General features: G+C 42.0%; 1 protein-coding gene across 10 annotated transcripts in view; it reads right to left on the bottom strand.

Annotated features, from left to right (window-relative positions):
- Positions 1-2,954: 2,954 nt before the first annotated feature.
- Positions 2,955-23,528, bottom strand: part of ENPP2 (ectonucleotide pyrophosphatase/phosphodiesterase 2) — a 113,764-nt gene continuing 93,190 nt past the window's right edge. For 7 of the 10 annotated variants that reach the window (XM_063451112.1, XM_063451113.1, XM_063451110.1 and 4 more), the window contains 6 exons: positions 22,465-22,600; positions 22,019-22,096; positions 18,872-19,004; positions 16,463-16,616; positions 11,649-11,699; positions 2,955-3,589 (listed from right to left, as the gene is read on the bottom strand). In XM_063451112.1, coding sequence (XP_063307182.1) covers positions 3,419-3,589; positions 11,649-11,699; positions 16,463-16,616; positions 18,872-19,004; positions 22,019-22,096; positions 22,465-22,600 — 723 coding nt within the window. In that variant the 3' untranslated portion in view covers positions 2,955-3,418. The remainder of the gene's footprint in view (positions 3,590-11,648; positions 11,700-16,462; positions 16,617-18,871; positions 19,005-22,018; positions 22,097-22,464; positions 22,601-23,528) is intronic. The other 3 variants (XM_063451114.1, XM_063451117.1, XM_063451119.1) reach the window with 1 other exon arrangement.

Here is a 23,528-nt window from a genome sequence, read left to right as displayed (position 1 = left end):
ACAAGGCATGCTGGGCGGCCGGCGGGCTGCTGGGCAGTGCGGGTAGGTGGGCGGCCGGCGAGGGAGCACTTCCTCTGAGCGGTCTGCTCAGCTCCCTCGCGCGCCGCAGAGTGAGGCTGGGAGCCGGAATATGACGTCATATTCCGGCTCCGCCTCCCAGCATCACTCTGCGGCGCGCGAGGGAGCTGAGCAGACCGCTCAGAGGAAGTGCTCCCTCGCCGGCCGCCCACCTACCCGCACTGCCCAGCAGCCACTGGACCACCAGGGAGACAGATATCCCCCCCCCCCAGCTTTCCCAAAGGTAAGGAGGCTGGGGGGGTTAAATTAAAAAAAAAAAAAATGTATTAAATATGTGAGTGATTGAGTGTGTTTGTATGTCTGTGTATGTCTGTTAGTGTGTGTGTGTGTGTATGTCTGTTAGTGTGTGTGTGTATGTCTGTAAGTGTATGTCTGTAAGTGTGTGTATGTCTGTTAGTGGGTCTGTGTGTGTGTCTGTTAGTTTGTGTGTGTGTTTGTGTGTGTGTATGTCTGTTAGTGTGTGTATGTCTGTTAGTGTGTCTGTGTGTGTGTCTGTTAGTGTGTGTGTATGTCTGTATGTGTGTGTGTGTGTGTATGTCTGTATGTGTGTGGGTCTGTGTGTGTGTGTTAGTGTGTGTGTATGTCAGTGTGTGTGTCTGTAAGTGTGTGTCTGTTAGACTGTGTGTGTGTCTGTTAGACTGTGTGTGTGTCTGCTAGTGAGTGTGTTTCTGTTACCTAGTGTATGCGTATTTGTCAGTGAATGTGTGTGTGTGTGTGTGTGTATTTAGAAGGCGGGACGGGGGAAGGGTTCGGTGGGGGTGGCGCGGGTGGGGGGGGGAGGGTTGGGTGAGGGTGGCGTGGGTGGGAGGGGGGCGCCTGAGTTTTGTCCTGCCTAGGGCAGCACAAAACCAGGATACACCACTGTCTCTACTCTCTGATCCGTGGGGGAGCAGCTCTGCACAGAGAGTCCAGACAGCAGCTCCAAGACATGGGGACCCTGAGACACTAGGGACACAGTGGCCCCATGTCTCGCAGTGGTCACTAGTCTGTGTCCCCATGTCTCCCAGCCACTGTCCCTAGTGTCTCAGTGGCCCCATGTCTCCCAGTGTTCCCATGTGTCCCCATGTCTTTAAGTGTCCCTAGTGTCCTAGTGACATTGGGAGACATGGGGAAAAAGACTCTAAGGGACACTGGAAGACATGGGGATACAAACATTAGGGGACACTGGGTGACATGGGGACACTGAGACACTAGGGGACAATGAGAGACATGGAAACACTGGGGGACACAGGGAGACATGGGGACACTGGGCGACTTTGAGACCTAGGAGACATGGGGCACTCCCAGTGTCCCCACGTCTCCCAGCCAGTGTCCCTAGTATATCAGTATCCCCATGTGTCCCTGGTGTCTCTCAGTGTCTGTAGTGTGCCGGTGTCCCTAGTGTTTCCTAGTCTCCCAAAGTCCCCTAGTCTCCCAATGTCCCCATGTCTCAGTGTCCCCTAGTATAAAAGAAAAAATCTCAGGAACTCACTGTAATAGATTTAGGTAGGTTTATTGGACACCGCAACGTTTCGACCTGTACCCAGGTCTTGATCAATTCTCCAATGTCCCCTAGGTATCAGTGTCCCCTATGTATCAGAGTGTCTCAGTGCCCCATGTCTCTCAGTGCCCGATGTTTCTCAGTGCCTGTAGTGTCTCAGTGTCCCCTAGTATAAAATAAAAAAATCTCAGGCACTCACTGTGATAGCTTTAGGCAGGTTTATTGGACACTGCAACATTTTGACCTGTACCCAGGTCTTTATCAAGTCTCCAGTGCCCCCTACATATATCACAGTGTCTCAGTGCCCCATGTCTCCCAGTGTCCCCTCGTGTCTGTCACCCTGTGTCCCCATGTCTCCCAGTGTCCCCAAGAGTCTCAGTGTCCCCAGGTCTCCCAGTGTTCCCTAGTATCTGTGTCCCCATGTCTCCCAGTGTCCCAATGTCCCCTAGTGTCCTAGTGACATGGGGACACTGGGAGACATGGGGACACAGACACTAAGGGACTGGGAGGCATGGGGACACAGACATGCGCCCTTTTTGTGTATGTTCGCCCTTTTGGCCGTTCGCCACCCTTTTACCGCATCCATAGACTTCCTGCTTTACTGGACACCTCTGTTAGGGGGTATGGGTTTACTTTAAAGATGAAAGCGTGAGATTAGCAAAGGGTTTGTGTTTTCTCATAGTTGCATCCTATGAGTTTCCCTCCAGCACCATCTCCATCAGATACATGACGCTTAGGATGTAGGACTGTTTTTGGTCAATAAGATTTTGTAATTAGGCCCATCATAATTATCAGCACCAGGCCCACTGGGCTCTTAATCCGGCCCTGCATATAGTATAGTAAAAGAAACCCTGTTCTATTCTTTAAAAACACAGTATATAATGTAGGTCGGGGTGTACTTAAAGGGAAAATCTTAAATTACGTGGTACAAACCTACACCTCAAATTCTAGGTCTAGCTCAGAACTTGGACAATTGCTTCCGTCCTTAGGGCTCATAATTCTGATTAAGCCTTACTGTGTCTTTAAAAGAAAGCCTCTATGATCATGGAGTTCCTTCTATACTGTAGATAGAATGTTAAAACAGATCACATTCTGAAGAAAAATAGTTGGAACAGTTTTAGATAATACAACAGTAAAAGCACAAATATAACACAGCTGTGTTTAATGTGGTAATTTGGGTAGTGGGGCCAAATGTATATATGATTAAGAGTGTACATGTGAATTTGGGCTTATTAAGTATGGTTGAGCTTAGGAGGAGGGGGAACCAATAATATTTCCATGTTACTTTATGAGGTCCACAAAACCTTCCCCAGCCTCTGGCGAAAAGCACTAATTCTAAGAGTTATATACAGTATATACTGTTCAAATACCCCATCAAAAATAAAAAGAGGCAACATTAAAAAAATTAATTTGTGTGGTTTATTATATATGAGCTTGCATTAATCCATACAGCATAAATATGTTTGGTCACAATTTCCAGTTAATAAGTAATTTTTACATAGTCAATATTTCTGTACTTAAAGGACTACCAACAGATCATCAATGCACTAGAATGGAGGCTCCTAATGCATGTGTGAAGCCTGCAGCACCTTCCAAAAAAACTTAGTGAGACTAGCTGCAGACATACAGGTTTTACTAAAAAAAAAAAAAACAAAGAAAAAAATAACAAAAAAAAAAACACAAGGCACCTAAACTTTAAAGAACAAATGACATTTAATATCTAATACAGGATTAAAATACTAATATATTTAAGTGTCCTGGTTTAAAAATTAATAAATACAAAAAAAAAAAAAACATAAACAAAAAACAAATATAAAAATATACACCACATGAGAGCACTCATACAGAGCACTGACAGAGTTAAAACTCATCCTCGTACGTATGCAGATATGTCTTTAATGAAAGGATTTCTGTGTAGCTGCGGTTGGTTTTCCGATAGAAATCCAAGCCAGTAAGGTGTTCAATGTCACGGACACGTGCTGTGTGCATCTTTAAAAGATTTTCCACCCAGTTGGATTCGTCTTCAGAGTTCTACAGTATGGGATGGAGAAAAAGCAAACATGTTTTCTGTTAGAAAAACGTTAAAGAAGAAAAAATACATATTGCACAGTTCAGCACCATTTGGTAAGAGAAACACAGACATGTTCTATTAACGATGGTACAATTATGAAGCCTCGCATTGTTATATCACAAATCTTACAAATTTAACTTTTTGGTTTATAAAATAAACTTTGTTTTCTACACAACTAAACACATTTTGCATGAGGTCCATTTGACACTTTTCGTTGAAGTTCATTTTTAAGTGGAAAATAATTGAAGAAAACAATATAAAGAATTAAGGAACTATACTCTAAATTAGGAGTGAGCTTAGGTCCAGTACCTAGCTTAGCTATTCAGATATATTTATCCTGATTGAGACATATACATACTTAAATGTTATTGTGTTTACTTTGATATTTCAGGTGAGTTTGCAAACTGAATATGTAAATAGGTCCTACCACGAAAAAAACAAAGACATGTGGATAGGGAAATCACTTAAAATAACATAAAATACATAAAATAAGCAGCCGCTTAGTAGATAACTCCCTAATTCCCACGGTATTAGGGAGCTATCTACCAAAAGGCTGAAAGACCTAGATTGGTATTTCAGCCACATTTAGTAATACTAAGTAAAGATTACTTAGTATTAGTAAATTCAGCCCCTGCTCGCTATACCGCGAGTAGGAATGGCGTGTCTAGTAAACAGTGAGCAGCCAGTGGCTGCTCACTGTAAAAAAAACAAAAAAAAAAAAACAACCTATTGCCTCCACCCCTGTGCAACGGGTGGGGTCCCTAAATAAGAATGTGGAGGGGGGGACCTACTGTCCTCCCCCCGGCCCCCACCCCTGAGTGGCGGGTGGAGGCCCTAAACAACAATAAAGGGGGGGGGACCTACTGTCCTCCCCCCTCGGCCCCCACCTCTGAGCGGTGGGTGGGGGGCCATAAATAAGAATTGGGGGGGGGGACCTACTGTCCTTCCCCCGGCTCCCACCCCTGAGCGGTGGGTGGAGGCCATAAATAAGAAGTTACCCCCCCAGATGACCCACGGACATTTCACTGTATGTTCAGGTTGAAGTTCGGTGTTCAGAGATTTAATGGCGTGTTTTGAAAGGCAGCCAATCAACAAGCGTTTGACCTGTGTGCCCTTAGAAGCCATCTCAGCCATGCCTACTAATGGCATGGCTGTGATTGGCCAGTGCAGCATGTGAGCTATCTACCAAAAGGCTGAAAGACCTAAAGATTACTTAGTATTAGTAAATTCAGCCCCTACTCGCTATACCATGAGTAGGGGCATGTCTACTAAACAGTGAGCAGCCAGTAAAAAAAATAAAAACCTATTGGCCCCCATCCCTGAATGGCGGGTGGGGGCCATAAATAACAATAAGGGGGGGGGACCTACTGTCCTCGCCCCTCTGCCCCCACCTCTGAGCGGTGGGTGGGGGCCATAAATACGAATTTGGGGGGACGGACCTACTGTCCTCCCCCACCGGCCCCCACCCCTGAGCGGTGGGTGGAGGCCATAAATAAGAATCCTCATCCTAAAAATAATGAGGGGGGACCCTTATCTAAAAAAGCACACACAAAAAAAATATTTCATATATTTTCTTATAAAGCCTTGTCCTGCCCTGCAATTAGGCTCAGAGCACTCTGATTGGTGGGTTTAAGCCATCCAATCAGACTGCTCTGACAGGTAAATGTAGAGACTTACCTGTCAGTCTCTTCATTTACCTGTCAGAGCACTCTGATTTGATGGCTTAAACCCACCAATCAGAATGTTCTGAGCCTAATTGCAGGACGGGGCAAGGCTTTATAAGCCTTCCCCCGCCCTGCAGAGCTCAGTCTGCGCGGGGCCCTCCATGGGTGAAAATTGATCGGTTATTATGGATTTTTATTTGGCCTTTTTTGGGGGCTGAAAAAAGAAGATTTTAGAAGAAAAAAGGCATCAAATGGCAAGTCTATTTCTCATTATTTTTAGGATGAGGTGAGTAGGCAGGGATAATTGTTTTGGGGAGAAGGGGGTGACTAGGGGTTTTGGGACCCCTAGTCACCTGGGGGGGATACATTTTTATTTAGGGCCCCTACCCACCGCTCAGGGGTGGGGGCCGGGGGGGGACATTAGGTCCCCCCCCCCCCCAATTTTTATTTATGGCCCCCACTCACTGCTCAGGGATGGGGGCCGGGAGGGGGGTGGGAGAACAGTAGGTCCCCCACCCCTTATTGTTATTTAGGGCACCCACCCGCCATGGAGGGGTGGGGGCCAGGGGGGATGACAATAGGTCTCCCCCCTTATTGATATTTAGGGCCCCCACCCACCGTGCAGGGATCCTAAATATTCATTTTAAAATTTTTTGTTATTAACTTTTATTTTAAATTTTACAGCCAGCATTCCTCCTGCTGGCAATGCTGTGGACGGCTATGCTGTCCATGTGATCGTGAGGTCCTTGTAAGGACCTCGCGATCACATGGCCCAGGAAGGCCGGATCAGAAGCAGGGGGACTCCCTGGGATGCCAGGTGAGTCCCCCCACCGCGATCGCACGCATGGGACTGGGTCCCCAAGGACAGCACAGGACGCCCTCCGTCCTTAAGGGGTTAAAGGGACACATTCCCTGCAGCCTTTTTTATGTAAACACTGTATTTTCTTTGAAAATACAGTGTTTACCTTGGAAGCTAGGAACACCTCCAGTGGCAGTCACTCAGACAGCCACCAGAGGGACTTCCGAGTAAACTGCTGCCTAATTCTCATTCATCACGTTTGATGTCTTCACGCTTGGCTGAAGACATCAAAAGTGCTATCAGGACACGTTATTTTGACAAAAAAGGGGGAGGAATGGAGCTAACTTTATATACTGATAAAAAGCACTTGGATTTTTTTTTTTATGACAAACTAATAAAAAAGCAAGAAAGAAGGCTAGGGGACCTGTCTTTCTTGCTTTTATATGCTGACTATAGTGGTCCTTTAAGCTTTGATGATTAAGAAGGTGGAGAAAAAAAAACGATCAAACGGGAGGAAACACTGGAATATGAAAGTCCAGATTCAACAAACAGAATTGACCATGATAGGAAATTGTATCATAAAAGAAACATTATGTAAGTGAGCGCTGGATCAGAGCTTCAACCAAAATAAGTGCTGAAGATGTAGGTAAGAATGTATTCACTGTAAATGTGAATTTTGTATGAGGTTAAAGGAGGATGAAAGGAACACCACATATTTAGACTTACGGTGGGGGGGGAGGGGGAGAGTATTTGATCCCCTGCTGATTGTGAACGTTTGCCCACTGACAAAGAAATGATCAGTCTATAATTTTAATGGTAGGTGTATTTTAACAGTGAGAGACAGAATAACAAAAAAAATCCAGAAAAACACATGTCAAAAAAGTTATAATTTGATTTGCATGTCAATGAGTGAAATAAGTATTTGACCCCTTCGACTTGGTGGCAAAACCCTTGTTGGCAATCACAGAGGTCAGATGTTTCTTGTAGTTGGCCACCAGGTTTGCATACATCTCAGGAGTGATTTTGTCCCACTCCTCCTTGCAGATCCTCCCCACGTCATTAAGGTTTCGAGGCTGACGTTTGGCAACTTGAACCTTAAGCTCTCTCCACAGATTTTATATGGGAATAAGGTCTGGAGACTAGGACCTTAATGTGCTTCTTCATGAGCCACTCCTTTGTTGCCTTGGCTGTGTTTTTGGGGTCATTGTCATGCTTGTCATGCTAGCAAAAAAACACCCCCAAAGCATAATGATTCCACCTCCATGTTTAAAAGTGGGGATGGTGTTTTTGGGGTCATAGGCAGCATTCCTCCTCCTCCAAACACGGCGAGTTGAGTTGATGCCAAAGAGCTTGATTTTGAGCTCATCTGACCACAACGCTTTCTTGAGCAGTGGGACCTTGCGGGTGCTTTAGGATTACAGTCCTTCACAGCGTAGTGTATTACCAATTGTTTTCTTGTGACTATGGTCCCAGCTGCCGAGATCATTAACAAGATCCTCCCATGTAGTTCTGGGCTGATTCCTCACCGTTCTCATGATCATTGAAACTCCATGAGGTAGATCTTTTATATGTCCATATATTTTATATATCCTATTTAGATATTTAGGAGATGTATTTTTAAAAAATTATGTTATTTTAAATATGATGCATATGACTAGGTGTTACGTGTGCCGTGATATAGGCATCATATGAATGCAGTACACAAATCCCCAACCATATACTAAAACACAACAAAAGAAAAGGCTAGATGAGAAGTATACTTCATGAACTAACCAAAGAGTTTAAAGATACAAAAGTTGAAATTTATCACCACAACCCAATAAAATGGTAAAACGTACTATTAAATCCTGGTCCCTCCACTACTCAGCCACCTGGTTCAAACACCAGAAACCACAACAATCTCATATCCATTCCATGTAATTCTCACTATAATTCCTCTTTTAAAGCTGCCCTCTGGAATGCACGCTCTGTGTGCAGCACCTTTAAATCTACTTCCATCCATGACCTATTTATCTCACACTCCCTAAACCTACTTGCACTAACAGAAACATGGCTCTCTCCCTCGGATACTGCTACCCCTGCCTCACTGTCCTTTGGTGGTCTTCACTTTACCCACAATCCAAGACAAGCGGAGATTAAAGGTGGCGGTGTAGGTTTTCTTCTCTCACCCCACTGCTCCTTTAAAACCCTGTCCACCCACCCCCCCCCCCTTCCCTGTCTTTCCCATCATTCGAAATTCATTCAATTCGCCTTTTCAAACCCTTCTCTGCTAACATTGTCGTCATATATCGTCCCCCTGGTTCTCCTCTCCTCTTCCTTGACCACTTTGCTGCCTGGCTACCCTACTTCCTCTCTTCCAACATTCCATCCCTAATTTTTGGAGACTTCAATATTCCCATTAACCCACCTTTAACCCCAGCAGCCTCTAAACTACTTTCAATTACTTCCTCCCTTGGACTATTGCAGTGGGCTAATTCTCCCACTCATGTAGCTGGCAATACCCTCGACCTTATTTTCTCCTATTCATGTACATTATCTAATATCTGCAATACTCCATTTCCTCTCTCTGATCACCACCTCTTATCGTTTGCTCTCAATTACCCCCTCACCCAACAACCTCAGCCTAACCCCCCTCAGCTCAGGAGGAACCTTAACTCTATTGACCTCCAGCAGCTGTCGGCTGACATTGATTCACAACTGCTATCCATCCCTTCCCTCTCCTGTCCCTCACTGGCCATCTCCACATATAACACTACCCTCACATCTGCCTTGAACACTGCAGCCCCACTCCAAACATGCACCTCGAGGAGAACACGACCCCAACCTTGGCATAATAAATCAACACTCTATCTGCAGAGTTGCTCCCGCTGTGCTGAACGCTTCTGGAGGAAGTCCCGCACCCAGGCAGGCTATCTTCATTATAGATTCATGTTGCTTTCATACAGCGCAGCCGTTGCCCTCGCCAAACAGTCCTACTTTTCCTCTCTCATTAGTTCATGCTCCCGCAATCCCAGACATCTCTTTGACACTTTTAATTCCCTTCTCCGCCCTGCTGTGGCCACCCCCCAAACTAACCTTACAGCTAATAGCTTTGCATATTACTTTACTGACAAGATTGAACAGCTAAGGAAACAATTCTCCCCTCCTTGCTGTTCTCTTTCTCAACCACACATAAATCATGCTTTCCCTACCCTTCAGACTTTCTCCCCAGCTACTGAACAAGAGGTGGCTGCACTTCTCCGTTCCTCTCGCCCCACCACTTGCCCACTTGATCCTGTCCCATCTCACCTCATCAGATCTCTCTCCCCTTGTCTTGTGCCTATCCTAACACACATCTTTAACTGCTCTCTCTCTTCTGGCACTGTTCCTGCTGACCTTAAACATGCCACTGTAATACCTATCCTGAAAAAAACATCTCTTGACCCGTCCTCCCCCTCTAACTATCGTCCCATATCCCTGCTCCCTTACTCATCAAAGCTTTTGGAAAGACTTGTCTTTACCCGTGTGTCTCACTTCCTTAATTCCAACTCTCTCCTTGACCCTCTTCAGTCTGGCTTCCGCCCTCTCCACTCTACTGAGACCGCTCTTATCAAAGTGACTAATGACCTAATCTCCGCTAAATCCAAAGGTCACTACTCCATATTAATTCTCCTTGACCTCTCTGCTGCCTTTGACACAGTTGATCATGCTCTCCTCCTTCAAACTCTTCAATCACTCGGTCTCTGTGACTCTGTCCTCTCTTGGTTTTCCTCCTCTCTCTCCCCCAACGCTCATTTAGTGTCTCCTTTTCCAAGGATACCTCCTCCCCTCGCCCTGTCTCGGTTGGAGTTCCCCAAGGCTCTGTCCTTGGTCCCCTTCTATTTTCTCTTTATACTGCCTCTCTTGGAAAACGTATTGCCTCTTTTGGATTCAACTACCACCTGTACGCTGATGACACTCAGATATACCTCTCCTCACCGGACCTCTCCCCGGCCGTCCTGCAACGTGTCACTGCTTGCCTCTCTTCCATCTCTGACTGGATGTCGTCACGCTTTCTCAAACTTAACCTCTCTAAAACTGAACTTTCCTCCTCCTAATACTGATCCTCCTCTCTCACTCTCCCTTCAAGTCAGTGATATCCACATAAGTCCATCCCTACAAGCGCGCTGTCTTGGCGTCATACTTGACTCTGGTCTCACCTTTGAGTCTCACATCCAGTTTGTTGCCAAGTCCTGTAGGTTCCAACTCAAAAACATAGCCCGCATCCGCCCCTTTCTTACGCAAGATGCTACCAAGGAGCTTGTCCATGCTCTAGTAATTCCCCGCATGGATTACTGTAACCCTCTCCTGATTGGTCTCCCCAAAAGCCGTACTGCCCCGCTACAGTCTGTAATGAATGCTGCAGCTAGACTGATTTTCCTATCCAGTCGGTCCTCTCACACCTCGCCCCTCTGCCAGTCCTTACATTGGCTCCCTGTATCCTATAGGAGTCAATTCAAAGTGCTAACCCATACATTTAAAGCACTGAACAATTCCAGACCCTCTTATATCTCTTCACTGATCCAGAGGTATGCCCCTCCTCGTACCCTCCGCTCTGCCCGCGACCACCTCCTGACCGCTGCTCGCACCCGTACGGCCAACTCGCGCTTGCAGGACCTCTCACGGGCAGCTCCTCTCCTTTGGAATAACTTGCCTACTGCCATCAGACTCTCCCCTAGTCTTCAATCATTTAAGAAGGGCCTTAAAACCCATCTCTTCAGGAAAGCGTATGGCCTCCCAGAGTAATCTCTCCCTTACATACCTGTCTCTTGCTCTTTCCTATGGGATAGTGCTTTGCTCTCTCCTCCAGCTCTGCTTCACTCCTACTTGATATTTCCTATCCTAATGTTTCTAATACCCCACCTCCTATAGACTGTAAGCTCATTTGAGCAGGGTCCTCTTCAACCTATTGTTCCTGTAAGTTTTCTTGTAATTGTCTTATTTATTGTTACATCCCCCCTCTCAAAATATTGTAAAGCGCTACGGAATCTGTCGGCACTATATAAATGGCAATAATAATAATAATGCAGTTATTCATTTTGTATGTACTGTGTTCTGTTTTAGTGCAGGATCACACATATAAAGCTACAAATAACACAAAACCACAGAAAGGAAGTTGTAAAGAGAAAAAAAAATGAATGTTTTTAAGACACACTCAGAACATAAAACATCTAAACATAAACATATAAACATAAACATATAAACAGTAACAGTTATCAAAACATTCCCAAGAGCATCCGTAACTATTGTACAGTTGGTAATCCCAAACATTAGACTAATAACTGGTGGAACACGAGGAACAGATGAAGGGACGTGAGCCAGTGCTGAAGGCTACAGTTAAGATTTTATTTGAATCATCTGCTGTTTAAAGTGTTAGCCGCAACAGGAATACTATTTCTTACTAACCACCAGTTTGGGATAATCACAGGGACTTGCCGTTGAACTAAATTCACCTCATCACCCACGGTTTGGACAACTCCAAGCTAAATTTTGAAAACAAATTTATGATGAGTAAAACCGAGGAGAAAATATACTGACCATCCCCTTTGACCTGACTTTAGAAGAGATCTGCGTGTTGTGCCTGGCAGACTACAAGAAGAAAAAGAAACAGAGCACAACATTTTCTTCTCAGTAAATAGTGCTCACATTTAAAAGTACACATGTAAAACATGCAAAAGGGCACTGCCAAGCCAAAATATTACAAGCAGTTGCATGATGGTGGCTATTTAATAGTTTCATGGACATCTTCTGTATAGCAAGACTTTGCTAGAATTATAATTTCTCCAATTGGGATTTTTATGAAATTACTCTGTGTTTAAACCTGATGTGGACACCAAGCAAGTGTTCTTTAAATTTAGAAAATGTGGACTTTGTACACACTGCAATGTTTAATGCTCCCTGTAGTTTCTTCCTCATCTAAGCATCATTCTCACACCAATTCTTTTAGACTGTTAATGTTGTAAGTCCTCCTCAGCGACATTTGTTCAGCTTCTACTCCATGACATAATCGCATCAAAAGTGGCGCCAACCTCAGTCGTGTCAAAGTTAGCACTAAGACTTAAAATGCCCCGATCCTTACCATAACCACATCATTGTTGACGCCACTTTGATCCAGATTCCTGACTCAGTCTTGCATTAATATTGATGGGGAACACTGCTGTGGTGCTCATTTTATAGACACAGCTATGAATCAAATTTGACTGCTAACGGCCCTATGTCTTCCTGGTGCAAACACGCACGCACATTTTTGACGCACATGAGTGATGTGAGGGCTAAAAGGTTAAAGGGTCCAGTCCAGACCTATATAAGGGCCTGCCCTGCTCGTATGTAAAGCCATGCTGTGGTTTCTTTGTGATTCTGAATAGTGCATACCTTGTACTGTGTGATACTCTATTTACTGACTCTGCATTGTCTGACTACCCAGTCTTCTAAACTCTTTGACCAGGCTTGGCATTTTGTTTTTGTGTAACTCCCTGACTTTGGATTATATTTTGACCTTGTGGTTTTTGCTCACAATATGCTTTGTGTTAAGTCTAACTACCGATAGGACAGGTGATACGCTACTCTCCTTTGCTATATCCTTGAATAGATTAAGTTTGAGCTGTGCATGGTAGGTTATTAGACTTACCTTGACACAATCTATCTATTCTTTTGAGGTGTACTGTTGGGGGTTATTGTTATGTTTGATCCAAGCAGTTGCAATTATGACCCGAGAGAAGTCAACATTAGTTTACAATAAGCAAGACTCACCTATAGCAAAAAAAATGGTTAAATGGTTAAAAATGATTAGTGGTTCCTACGTGCAGACAGAATGTGTCTGGTTATGATATTTCAGGTCTACGTAGTATCATGGAAATATTTCCTCCAAAGTTGTAAGAAGTTGCAGAAAATTTGAATTTAAGTTCCTTCGTTTTTACATTTGTATCTTGTATCAGCCAGATGGCAAGAACACCTGTAACCACGGTTATAGTATTTCAGTTTTAATCTTCAACATGTGAGACATCTGCAGGTCTAGCTGCAACATTGGTCTACAAGAATGTGTGTGCTCCAACAAGCATTGCCACCTGTTCTACCTGGAAAAGCACTTAAAGGCAGACTGCAATGCACGTCCCTACAGGCACAAGAGCACAAACTAGCAGTGTGCCCAAGTCTCCCAGAAATATATGTGAATACAAACTGAATAGCTCTGCATCTATACACAGAGTATGCTTTTTATGCAAAGCATATTATTTTCATGCTTTGTACACTAAAATGGCTTTGATCTCAATTTACTCTTGCACTAAATATTAACAGGGTTATTCACTGAAATGAGAATCCACGTTGAATTATAAATTTTAAGTAAAAATGGCCAAACTGAAAACATGCTCTAAGTCAGCTTGGTTTCCAGTTTCCAGTTTGGCTACCATGGCGTTAAATTTAAAATTCCCTTTGAATTCTCTCTTTAGTGAATAACCGGGATATGATTTTATGTGTAACCCGGTAAGAAAACTAAAGCTGTTATCTGTTGTCTGCTACGTATGCAGAATCAAACACAACTAGTTTGTAGAATTGACGTACACGTTTATTAACTCCCCATGACTGTGGCGGTGGCTCACTCTACAGTTTAAGAACCTGCCCTCATCGTGTCTGATAGAATTCAATACATTGCTGGGGAGTCAGTTGTCAAGTGCCCCTAGCTATATAGTTCAATTATTACTGATAACATAAGAAGGCTGGATCATTTTATATTATTTTTTTTTTAAATTATGTGTACAGTTTATTTACTTTAAAGTCCACAAGCAAATGAAAATGATTGAACGCTTTTAATATTTTGACTAGGCAGTAAAGAAATCTCTACATGAAATATCTCTTTAACATCGTCACTACACCACTATTTAATTTAAACTATTTATTAGTCTACCTAACCAAGGTTTATCCAGGAAAGTGGCTCAAATAACAAACAAACAGTCTCATGACACATTAAACATACATGTAAACAAACAAACAAAAAATGACAAAAAATAAAGAGTAGAGAGACAGGTTTGTGGGTTGTAGTAAAAGTAAACACAAGGAAAGTAGAAAAACATGAACGTAAGAGTTAACAAACGCAGTTTAACATGCGGAAAAGCATCGGAATGTACGGAGCACATACAAGTTACATTTTAGTATGTAATATTATATATTTAGATTGGTTAATTGCAAGTTTGCTCTATAAAGTCATGCAGCGCTGATTAATTAAAATGCACCAAAATGGGTTAAAAGTTGCAGCTTGCTGAAAATTTTAATTATTGGTGGCTGTAAGCTGCCTCCCCGTCTTCACTACCCTCCCCCTTTCACCCCCTCTCTCCTACTTCAGGTGTTTATTAACCTAGAATTCAGGGCCCCTAAAACAAATACAAATTATATCCATCTCCTGCAAGCTAGGGATGCATGAGCTGATGTTTTATCACATCACTTCCTAGGTCATAAAACAATCAGGTGAACAATAAGTCACCTTAGAGCATTATTGTAGGGTGCCATAAACTGGAACAAGCACTTTGTTGTTTTCGGACATTTAAATATCCAATTATTGGCTTGCTCCAGCTGGAAGATGGCAAAGCAATCACAAGTAACCAGCAATGACAGGTCACCAGTAAGTATCAGCATTTTGAAGAAAAAAGTCTAATCACAATTTTATCATTTAATGTTTAATGTTTATGTTCTACATGCTCTGTCCTGTTATACAGTGTGTGATCTTCACAAATACAAATGGCAAAGTGTACAATTTAGTAGAAGGGGCTCAATACAGATTTTTTTTTTTTTTATCTAAAAAAATACTTATAAAGGATCAAGATTCCATAATTCTCCTTTGAAGTAAAAAAAAAAATTAAACATCTACTGATTTTCTAGTTAAGTCAGCCTATGGATTACAACCCTTTAATAAGGAATTAATTAAACTTAAATTAGATAACCCAATGTTTTACATTTTGTAGCATGACGAATACTAAAATAATAAACATTCCAACCTTAGGGAATCTACTTTCAATCTTCCTTCTATTTTTACCACCTTCACTCAGCTTACAATGCCTTAGGCATCATCAAACATCGTGTAGGTCATAAACCATATCACCTGCACAGCAAAGCAGCCAGAGCTGGATAGTAAGAACTGGTTGGTCTTTCTGTGCACCATTGAATGCAACACATATTCATAGGTGTAGGAGTGGAGATAAACATTCATCAGAAATTCTCTCCTGACTTGATAAAGTGAGAACATTTCTCTTTAAAGGTCACGTAAACAAGAACAATTGTATAATAAATCCACAATCAACTAATGCATAAGCAAACCTTTTTCTTTAATTGTTTTCCTTTAGTTCCCTCAAACTTTGAATGAACAGCATTGAACCAAAGTTTCCTAACCAGGAGATTGTGCATCAAACATCTTTCAATGTTTAACAGCACTGTCTCTAAACCATTGAGTAATACACATACATGTATTCCTCTCCTCATCCATTTGCACAGTAGCGATGGTGATGGTTACTGGACCAACACTAGCTTCATGTATAGCAGATTAAAGCCGGCAGCCCACAATGCACCATGCAGAGATCAATGAAATTACAAATGATTTATATCTGGAATTACCTGATTCACCAAGATCTTTAGACAGAGAAATTGTAAAAGAGAAGGATTTGCTCAAAGAGAATTAAAAATGCAAAAAAACTACAGAAATGATAAAATATCCTATCCATAAACGGTTTGCTAGCTAAAAAAAAATTCAAATTCTACATTATGCTCGGTGCATAGCCAGATGATTGATAGATTTGCAGTTATGTTGCAAAATAAAATATTTAGCCAATGCCCCATCCAAGTGTTAGGGGAACATGAATGCATGGATGTTCTATGACGGCATTGGCTCTGGTACTTTTCAAAAGCAAAACATTTCAGGAAATGGCAGAAAAGGTGTCAAGTGATCAGAGGAACGCATTGGGACCTCCTTGCTTTGGTTGCTAGCTGTCAACCGGTAAATATTTTATTTGCATATATTTGCAAATCTTTACATTTTGTAGCCATCTTCTAGGACAAAGTATAGATTAGTTCGTTTTGGGATTAAAACAGGACTCTTGTCTTTTTGCCTATGACAGGGTCCCTTTAAAAAATAGAGGTTTCTTATTGCTAAATGAACATCTGAAAATACGGCTACCAAATTTTAGCCATCACTAGCCGATATAATAAAATGAATTGAAATGCACAATAATGGAATGTCATATATAACTTGTATCAAAAAGTAGCTTTGAGTTCCAATCAAATTGTTTATGGCTCATTATATCATTACATATTTCTTATGTGCTTGAAAATAGTTCATATTTACGTTCATAAAATTCAGGATTTATACTTACGTTGCAGCTTTCGTCATTATCAGGGCGGTGAGGAATTATAAAAGAAAGAACCGATAATCTGCCGTCACAGTTGTCAGCGGGCTGGTTAAAATCCATACAGCTAGTTATGATAGCGTAGTAATGTGTTGGTACTGGTATGGATTTATCAACGTAGCTATTAATGAAAACAAAATTTAAAAAAAAACAGGTTATATATAAATGCATAGTAAAAACATAAAAAAGTTTATGTTAAACTATGTTACACACACATGGTATACTTCTTTAAAAATCCCTTTAAAGAAACACTATAGTGCCAGGAAAACATACTCGTTTTCCTGGCACTATAGTGCCCTGAGGGTGCCCCCACCCTCAGGGACCCCCTCCCGCCGGGCTGAATGGAGAGGAAGGGGTTAAACTTACCTCTTTTTCCAGCGCCGGACGGGGAGCTCTCCTCCTCCTCTCCGCCTCCTCCGCTGAATGCGCATGCGCGGCAGGAGCCGCGCGCGCATTCAGCCGGTCTCATAGGAAAGCATTTACAATGCTTTCCTATGGACGCTGGCAACTTCTCACTGTGATTTTCACAGTGAGAAGCGTGCAAACCCTCTAGCGGCTGTCAATGAGACAGCCACTAGAGGCTGGATTAACCCTAATATAAACAATATTCATCACACCAGGAACATAGTGACTGAATACGCCAAAAATAATTTGCGTTTCTGGTGTGAAAACTACCAAACCCTAAAGCAACCTTGAAACCCTAATTCTACTGGGTTCCAGGGTTGCTTTAGGATTTTGCAATTTTCTTGCTCACATCACTGGGTTGTGAACCCACTGTACACTCTTGTATACAAGCCTATATCAATGCAATAAATGCATAGATCCTCTCTTAAGAGGTGCTAGATTACCTAGATCCTATCTTGTATGGTTCATGAAAGATGGGAAAATCAACAGAAGGACATTAGTGGGTTAGTATGAGGGAGCAGTGACCCTACAGCTTGTGATCTTGTGTGAGGGAGATAATCTGTGCCATGCAATGAGTGATCTCATATTAGGGAGATGATCTATGCCATGCAATGAGTGATCTCATATTAGGGAGATGATCTATGCCATGCAATGAGTGTACTCATATTGTGGAGATGATCTGTGCCGTGCAATGAGTGATCTCATATTGTGGAGATGATCTGTGCCATGCAATGAGTGATCTCATATTAGGGAGATGATCTGTGCCATGCAATGAGTGATCTCATATTATGGAGATGACCTGTGCCATGCAATGAGTGATCTGATATTATGGAGATGATCTGTGCCATGCAATGAGTGATCTCATATTAGGGAGATAATCTGTGCCATGCAATGAGTGATCTCATATTATGGAGATGACCTGTGCCATGCAATGAGTGATCTCATATTATGGAGATGACCTGTGCCATGCAATGAGTGATCTCATATTATGGAGATGACCTGTGCCATGCAATGAGTGATCTCATATTATGGAGATGACCTGTGCCATGCAATGAGTGATCTGATATTATGGAGATGACCTGTGCCATGCAATGAGTGATCTCATATTATGGAGATGATCTGTGCTGTGCAATGAGTGATCTGATATTATGGAGATGATCTGTGCCATGCAATGAGTGATCCGATATTGTGGAGATGACCTGTGCCATGCAATGAGTGATCTCATATTAGGGAGATCATCTGTGACATGCAATGAGTTATGGAGATGACCTGTGCAATGCAATGAGTGATCTGATATTATGGAGATGACCTGTGCCATGCAATGAGTGATCTCATATTATGGAGATGACCTGTGCCATGCAATGAGTGATCTCATATTATGGAGATGACCTGTGCCATGCAATGAGTGATCTCATATTATGGAGATGATCTGTGCCGTGCAATGAGTGATCTGATATTATGGAGATGATCTGTGCCATGCAATGAGTGATCTCATATTAGAGAGGTAGGTGCTGTGCAGATCTGTTCTCTTCCATCGATTGGACCAGAAAGAGAAATCAGATCTGTGCTCCTCCAGTGAAGGGTCCAGACTGAGGGAATATATCTGGGCTCCTGGAGTGTATGTTCTAGACTAAAGGAGCAGATCATGGTTCTTGGAATAAATTGTCTATCAAGATGTTGGAAATATGGGTTCTTGCAGTGAAATGTCCAGTGAGAGGGAACAGGTTTTAGAAGAGGCAGCTCTGTGTCAATGCAAGGAGCAGTTTATTGTGAAAAAGCAGATTTGTTCCAGGCAAAACATACTTTTTGTACAAACAAATTACTATGCTTTTGAATTACATGTACACATCTTTTTCTTTTTACAATTCTTCAGTTTGGGTTATTTGGAATTCTGCAACATTGTGCAACTTAAACTATATTAAACAGAGCAGTATTAAAAGTCCACAAAGAGAATTGAAATGTCTTCCTTACGTCTTAACTTTCTCTGGTGAGTCATATAGACCATCATAGTCATAATCAAAGATAGGCCCAGTAATAATATTGACTCCATTTCTTTCTGACGCAAGTCTCTTTACCAGGGTTCGTTGGAAATAATTCCATATCTCTGTAATATAAATACAAAAATAAATAAATATTTTATTACAAATATCTAATTGCCATCGGATACCTACACTTTAGACACCTAAAACACTTTAGCTTGCTGAAGTGCTTTCTATGTAAAGAGTGAGTCATCTTTTTTTTTTCATTTTACAAAAAGTACAGATTTCAGTAGGAATTGGCATTTTTTATAAATTAATCTTGTTACACCCCCTGGCTGTCAATCAGACAACTTATCCTGTTACTTCCTGGTTTGGTTAGTTCAGGTGAGCTAGACTCAAGAGTCAGCAATTGGTCAGAGCACCTGCCTTGTAAAGACGTCCCTTTTAGTTGCATTGGGAAGACTGTGATAGGACAGCCACAGAAAGTCTGGGCTGGGAATATTTTTTTTAAGGACAGCACAGTTTAATGAGCAGTAGACATTGCTTACCTAGATTTCAGTAAGGCTTTTGACACTGTTGCACATAGAAGGCTTATCAATAAACTGCAATCTTTGAGTTTGGATTCCAATATTGTTGAATGGGTAAGGCAGTGGCTGAGTGACAGGAAACAGAGGGTTGTAGTCAATGGAGTATATTCGAAGCTTGGGCTTGTCACCAGTTGGGTACCTCAGGGATCTGTACTTGGACCCATTCTCTTTAATATTTTTATTAGTGATATTGCAGAAGGTCTTCATGGTAAGGTATGTCTTTTTGCGGATGATACTAAGATATGTTACAGGGTTGATGTTCCAGGAGGGATAAGCCAAATGGCAAGTGATTTAGGTAAACTAGAAAAATGGTCAGAGTTGTGGCAACTGACATTTAATGTGGATAAGTGCAAGATAATGCATCTTGGACGTAAAAACCCAAGGGCAGAGTACAGAATATTTGATAGAGTCCTAACTTCAACATCTGAGGAAAGGGATTTAGGGGTGATTATTTCTGAGGACTTAAAGGTAGGCAGACAATGTAATAGATCAGCAGGAAATGCTAGCAGAATGCTTGGTTGTATAGGAAGAGGCATTAGCAGTAGAAAGAGGGAAGTGCTCATGCCATTGTACAGAACACTGGTGAGACCTCACTTGGAGTACTGTACACAGTACTGGAGACCATATCTTCAGAAGGATATTAATACCTTAGAGAGAGTTCAAAGAAGGGCCACTAAACTGGTTCATGGGTTGCAGGATAAAACTTACCAGGAAAGGTTAAAGGATCTTAACATGTATAGCTTGGAGGAAAGACGAGACAGGGGGGATATGATAGAAACATTTAAATACATAAAGGGAATCAACACAGTAAAGGAGGAGACTATATTTAAAAGAAGAAAAACTACCACAACAAGAGGACATAGTCTTAAATTAGAGGGACAAAGGTTTAAAAATAATATCAGGAAGTATTACTTTACTGAGAGGGTAGTGGATGCATGGAATAGCCTTCCAGCTGAAGTGGTAGAGGTTAACACAGTAAAGGAGTTTAGGCATGCGTGGGATAGGCATAAGGCTATCCTAATTATAAGATAAGGCCAGGGACTAATGAAAGTATTTAGAAAACTGGGCAGACTAGATGGGCCGAATGGTTCTTATCTGCCGTCACATTCTATGTAACATGCCCGTTCAAGCAGCATTTTACTAATAAGGGGGTCGTATTGGTTTTTTTTTTTTAAAGGGACACTATAGTCACCTGAACAACTACAGCTTAATGTAGTTGTTCAGGTATGATCTATAGCTCCCTGCAGGCAATCTAATGTAAACACTGTATTTTCAGAGAAAATACAGTGTTTACATTGATTGATAGGAATACCTCCAGTGGCCGTCACTCAGACGGCCACCAGAGGGACTACCTATCATGCAGGGCCCTAAAAAGGCCCTGTACACGTCAGACGTATTAAAATACGTATTAAAATACGTCTGACGTGTCTAGGAGAGAGAAGGCACTGTGTGCACGCCTTCTCTCTCCAGCCTGTCAGCAGAGGAGGGGGCGGGCAAAGACCGCACGCTGAGCTGTCAGTCAGCTCAGCTCACGGGCGCGCACACCGTGCGCATGCGCAGTATTGCGCTCAGGACTTCAGAGGGCGGCATGAATGCCGCCCGCTGAAGTATTTGTGCATGTGTGGCGAAGCCGCGCATGCGCACAAGGGAGCAATGACGCTTCCAAATGGAAGCGTCTGATTGCTCCCTGCTCGCGCCCGCCTATTTCGTCATTTTGACGAAATAGGGGGCATGGCTTCATGAGGCTCCCGGTGCTGGAACCAGGTGAGTAAATTCGGCTGCCTGGAGAGTCCATTTAACTTTATTTTCAACTGTTTGCTAACTGTTACCACCAGTCGATAGTGGGCAAATAGTTTAAAAAACAAACAAACAGTCTATCGTTCGAACCGGATAGGCCCAGTGGATCGGAATTGCCAACACATAGATTTTCTATTTAAAATAAGGTTATGGATTCGATATGCAATCTGATATTTCTCTGCTTCCGATCAGCATTTTACTGCTGTAATTAAATCAATTCAAACGATTGGAATACTTATTGGGAACAGAAAAACTGCAGATACACGTAAATGGCTGATCTGTAATCGAGGCCTATACTAGGTGGTTACGTCTCTAAGAGGCTCCATACTTTCTATACATGTAATAGGAGAGTTTCTATACATGTGAAAGGTAAAGGTAAATTAATCTAGCAAGGTGTTTGGCCAATATGCTATCAAGCATCCAGTGATACTAGTAAAGTGTGCTGCGTTACAGTGACTTAAATGAACACTTCACGTACATAAAACATTTCAGCTTAGTGAAGTGCTTTATTTGTGCTTATTTCAATAGAAATTAACACTTTTATAATTGGGGGCAGAAACCTTTATGAGCGACAACCAGGAAGCTTTTATTCTGCTCCTGTTAACCCCACAGAGCCAACAGAAGTGGCAGGACCGCAATGGTGGGCTAAGGGACATCTGCAGCAGGAAACCAATAGCAGGTATTATACACAACAGGAATATTTTCATAATACAATATTATATATATTAACCACATTGCTTCTCTATTGAACTTACTTTTAAATGCAGGATATATTGGAATTACGTTTGTTATAAGAAAAGCTTCATATTTGGCATCAGCAGAGGAGCTCAGTGCTATAAAAAAAAAAACTTTTAGATTGAGTCGTGAAAAGCTATACATTTTGGCAAATCTATATTATCACCAGCTGTAAAACTTATTTTAACAAACTATTGAAACGCTGTTAGTGGTTTGCATACACAGTGCCCTTTGTAGAATAATGGGGGTAAGGGAGTATCTAAACCTTTCAATCCACACATTTCCACACTTTGTAGCAATTTTAGAGGGAACATAAATTAGTTTCCAAGGTTACAGATTAGGCAGTACAGACTGTGAACAGACAAAATAGGCACAAGGGAATAAATGCAATTTCATAATTTTTCAACGTGATAATGAAGTGAAAAAGACAAATATTTTAAAACCACGACAACAGATATGAACTCACGTGGCGGAAAAAGGAATCCATAAGACATCTGCTTATCTGTTTTGTATGCTGAACAGCTCTGACTATTTCCAGGAGAAATGCGTGGGTCAAGTCTGACACAGTTTGCCAAGTGCTCAGGAATGCCAGATGAATCTGCCTGTATTTGAAAACAGCATTACATGCATATTCAGTATCAGTATGGAATCGAGTAAGTTTATACAGTAACTATAGGCTGGACGAAAGCCCAACTTGAATTTTTAGTTAAAGGGACACTATAGTCACCAGAACAACTACAGCTTATTGAATTTGTTCTGGTGAGTAGAATAATTACCTTCAGGCATTTTGCTGTAAACACTGTCTTTTCCATTACAGCCTAGTGATAACTTCAAAGGCCACTCCTTAGATGCCTGTTAGAGATCCTTCCTGGGTCATGGCTGCATCCAAACATTCAGTGTCTCCTCTCTCTGCATGCAGACACTGAGCTTTCCTCATAGAGATTCATTGATTCAGTTCTTCTCTATGAGGAAATATTAATTGACCAAGGCTGTGTTTGAATTGTGCTGGCTCTGCCCCGATCTGCCTCTTTGTCAGTCTCAGCCAATCCTATGGGGAAGCATTGTGATTGGATGAGGCTACCACTTCTGATGATGTCAGCAGGCAGTGGGCAGGTCTAAAGGAAATAGGGGCTAAGTAAGCAGCTGTAGACTTGAATACAAGTAAGATTTTAATATATTTAGGGAGGCATGAGGGGACCAGGGTGGCTAGATGGTGGTTTTAACCCTTTAGGGTCAGGAACACGTTTGTGTTCCTAAACCCTATAGTGCTCCTTTAATGCATTAAATGCAGGCAAACAAAAATAAATGTTACACAGTTAACAGTTGCATAATAATACAGGCCATAAAAAAACAAAAAAAACTCAAGTGCATCAAGTTTAGCCTTTCAGACATCTGTATTACTGTTAATCCAAAAGAAAAGCCACTTTGAAGAAATGTTATATTGTGCAACACAGGGAAAACCTCTTTATTGACTCCAAGTTGGCAGTCAGATTTCTCCTTCAATCAATAAGCTGTTACCCTATATATTTT

Source organism: Pelobates fuscus, chromosome 4 (assembly GCF_036172605.1).
Source record: "Pelobates fuscus isolate aPelFus1 chromosome 4, aPelFus1.pri, whole genome shotgun sequence".
Classification (NCBI taxonomy): domain Eukaryota; kingdom Metazoa; phylum Chordata; class Amphibia; order Anura; family Pelobatidae; genus Pelobates; species Pelobates fuscus.
The sequence above is the reverse complement of the archived record's forward strand: the minus strand, read 5'-3'. Positions and strand labels throughout refer to the sequence as shown.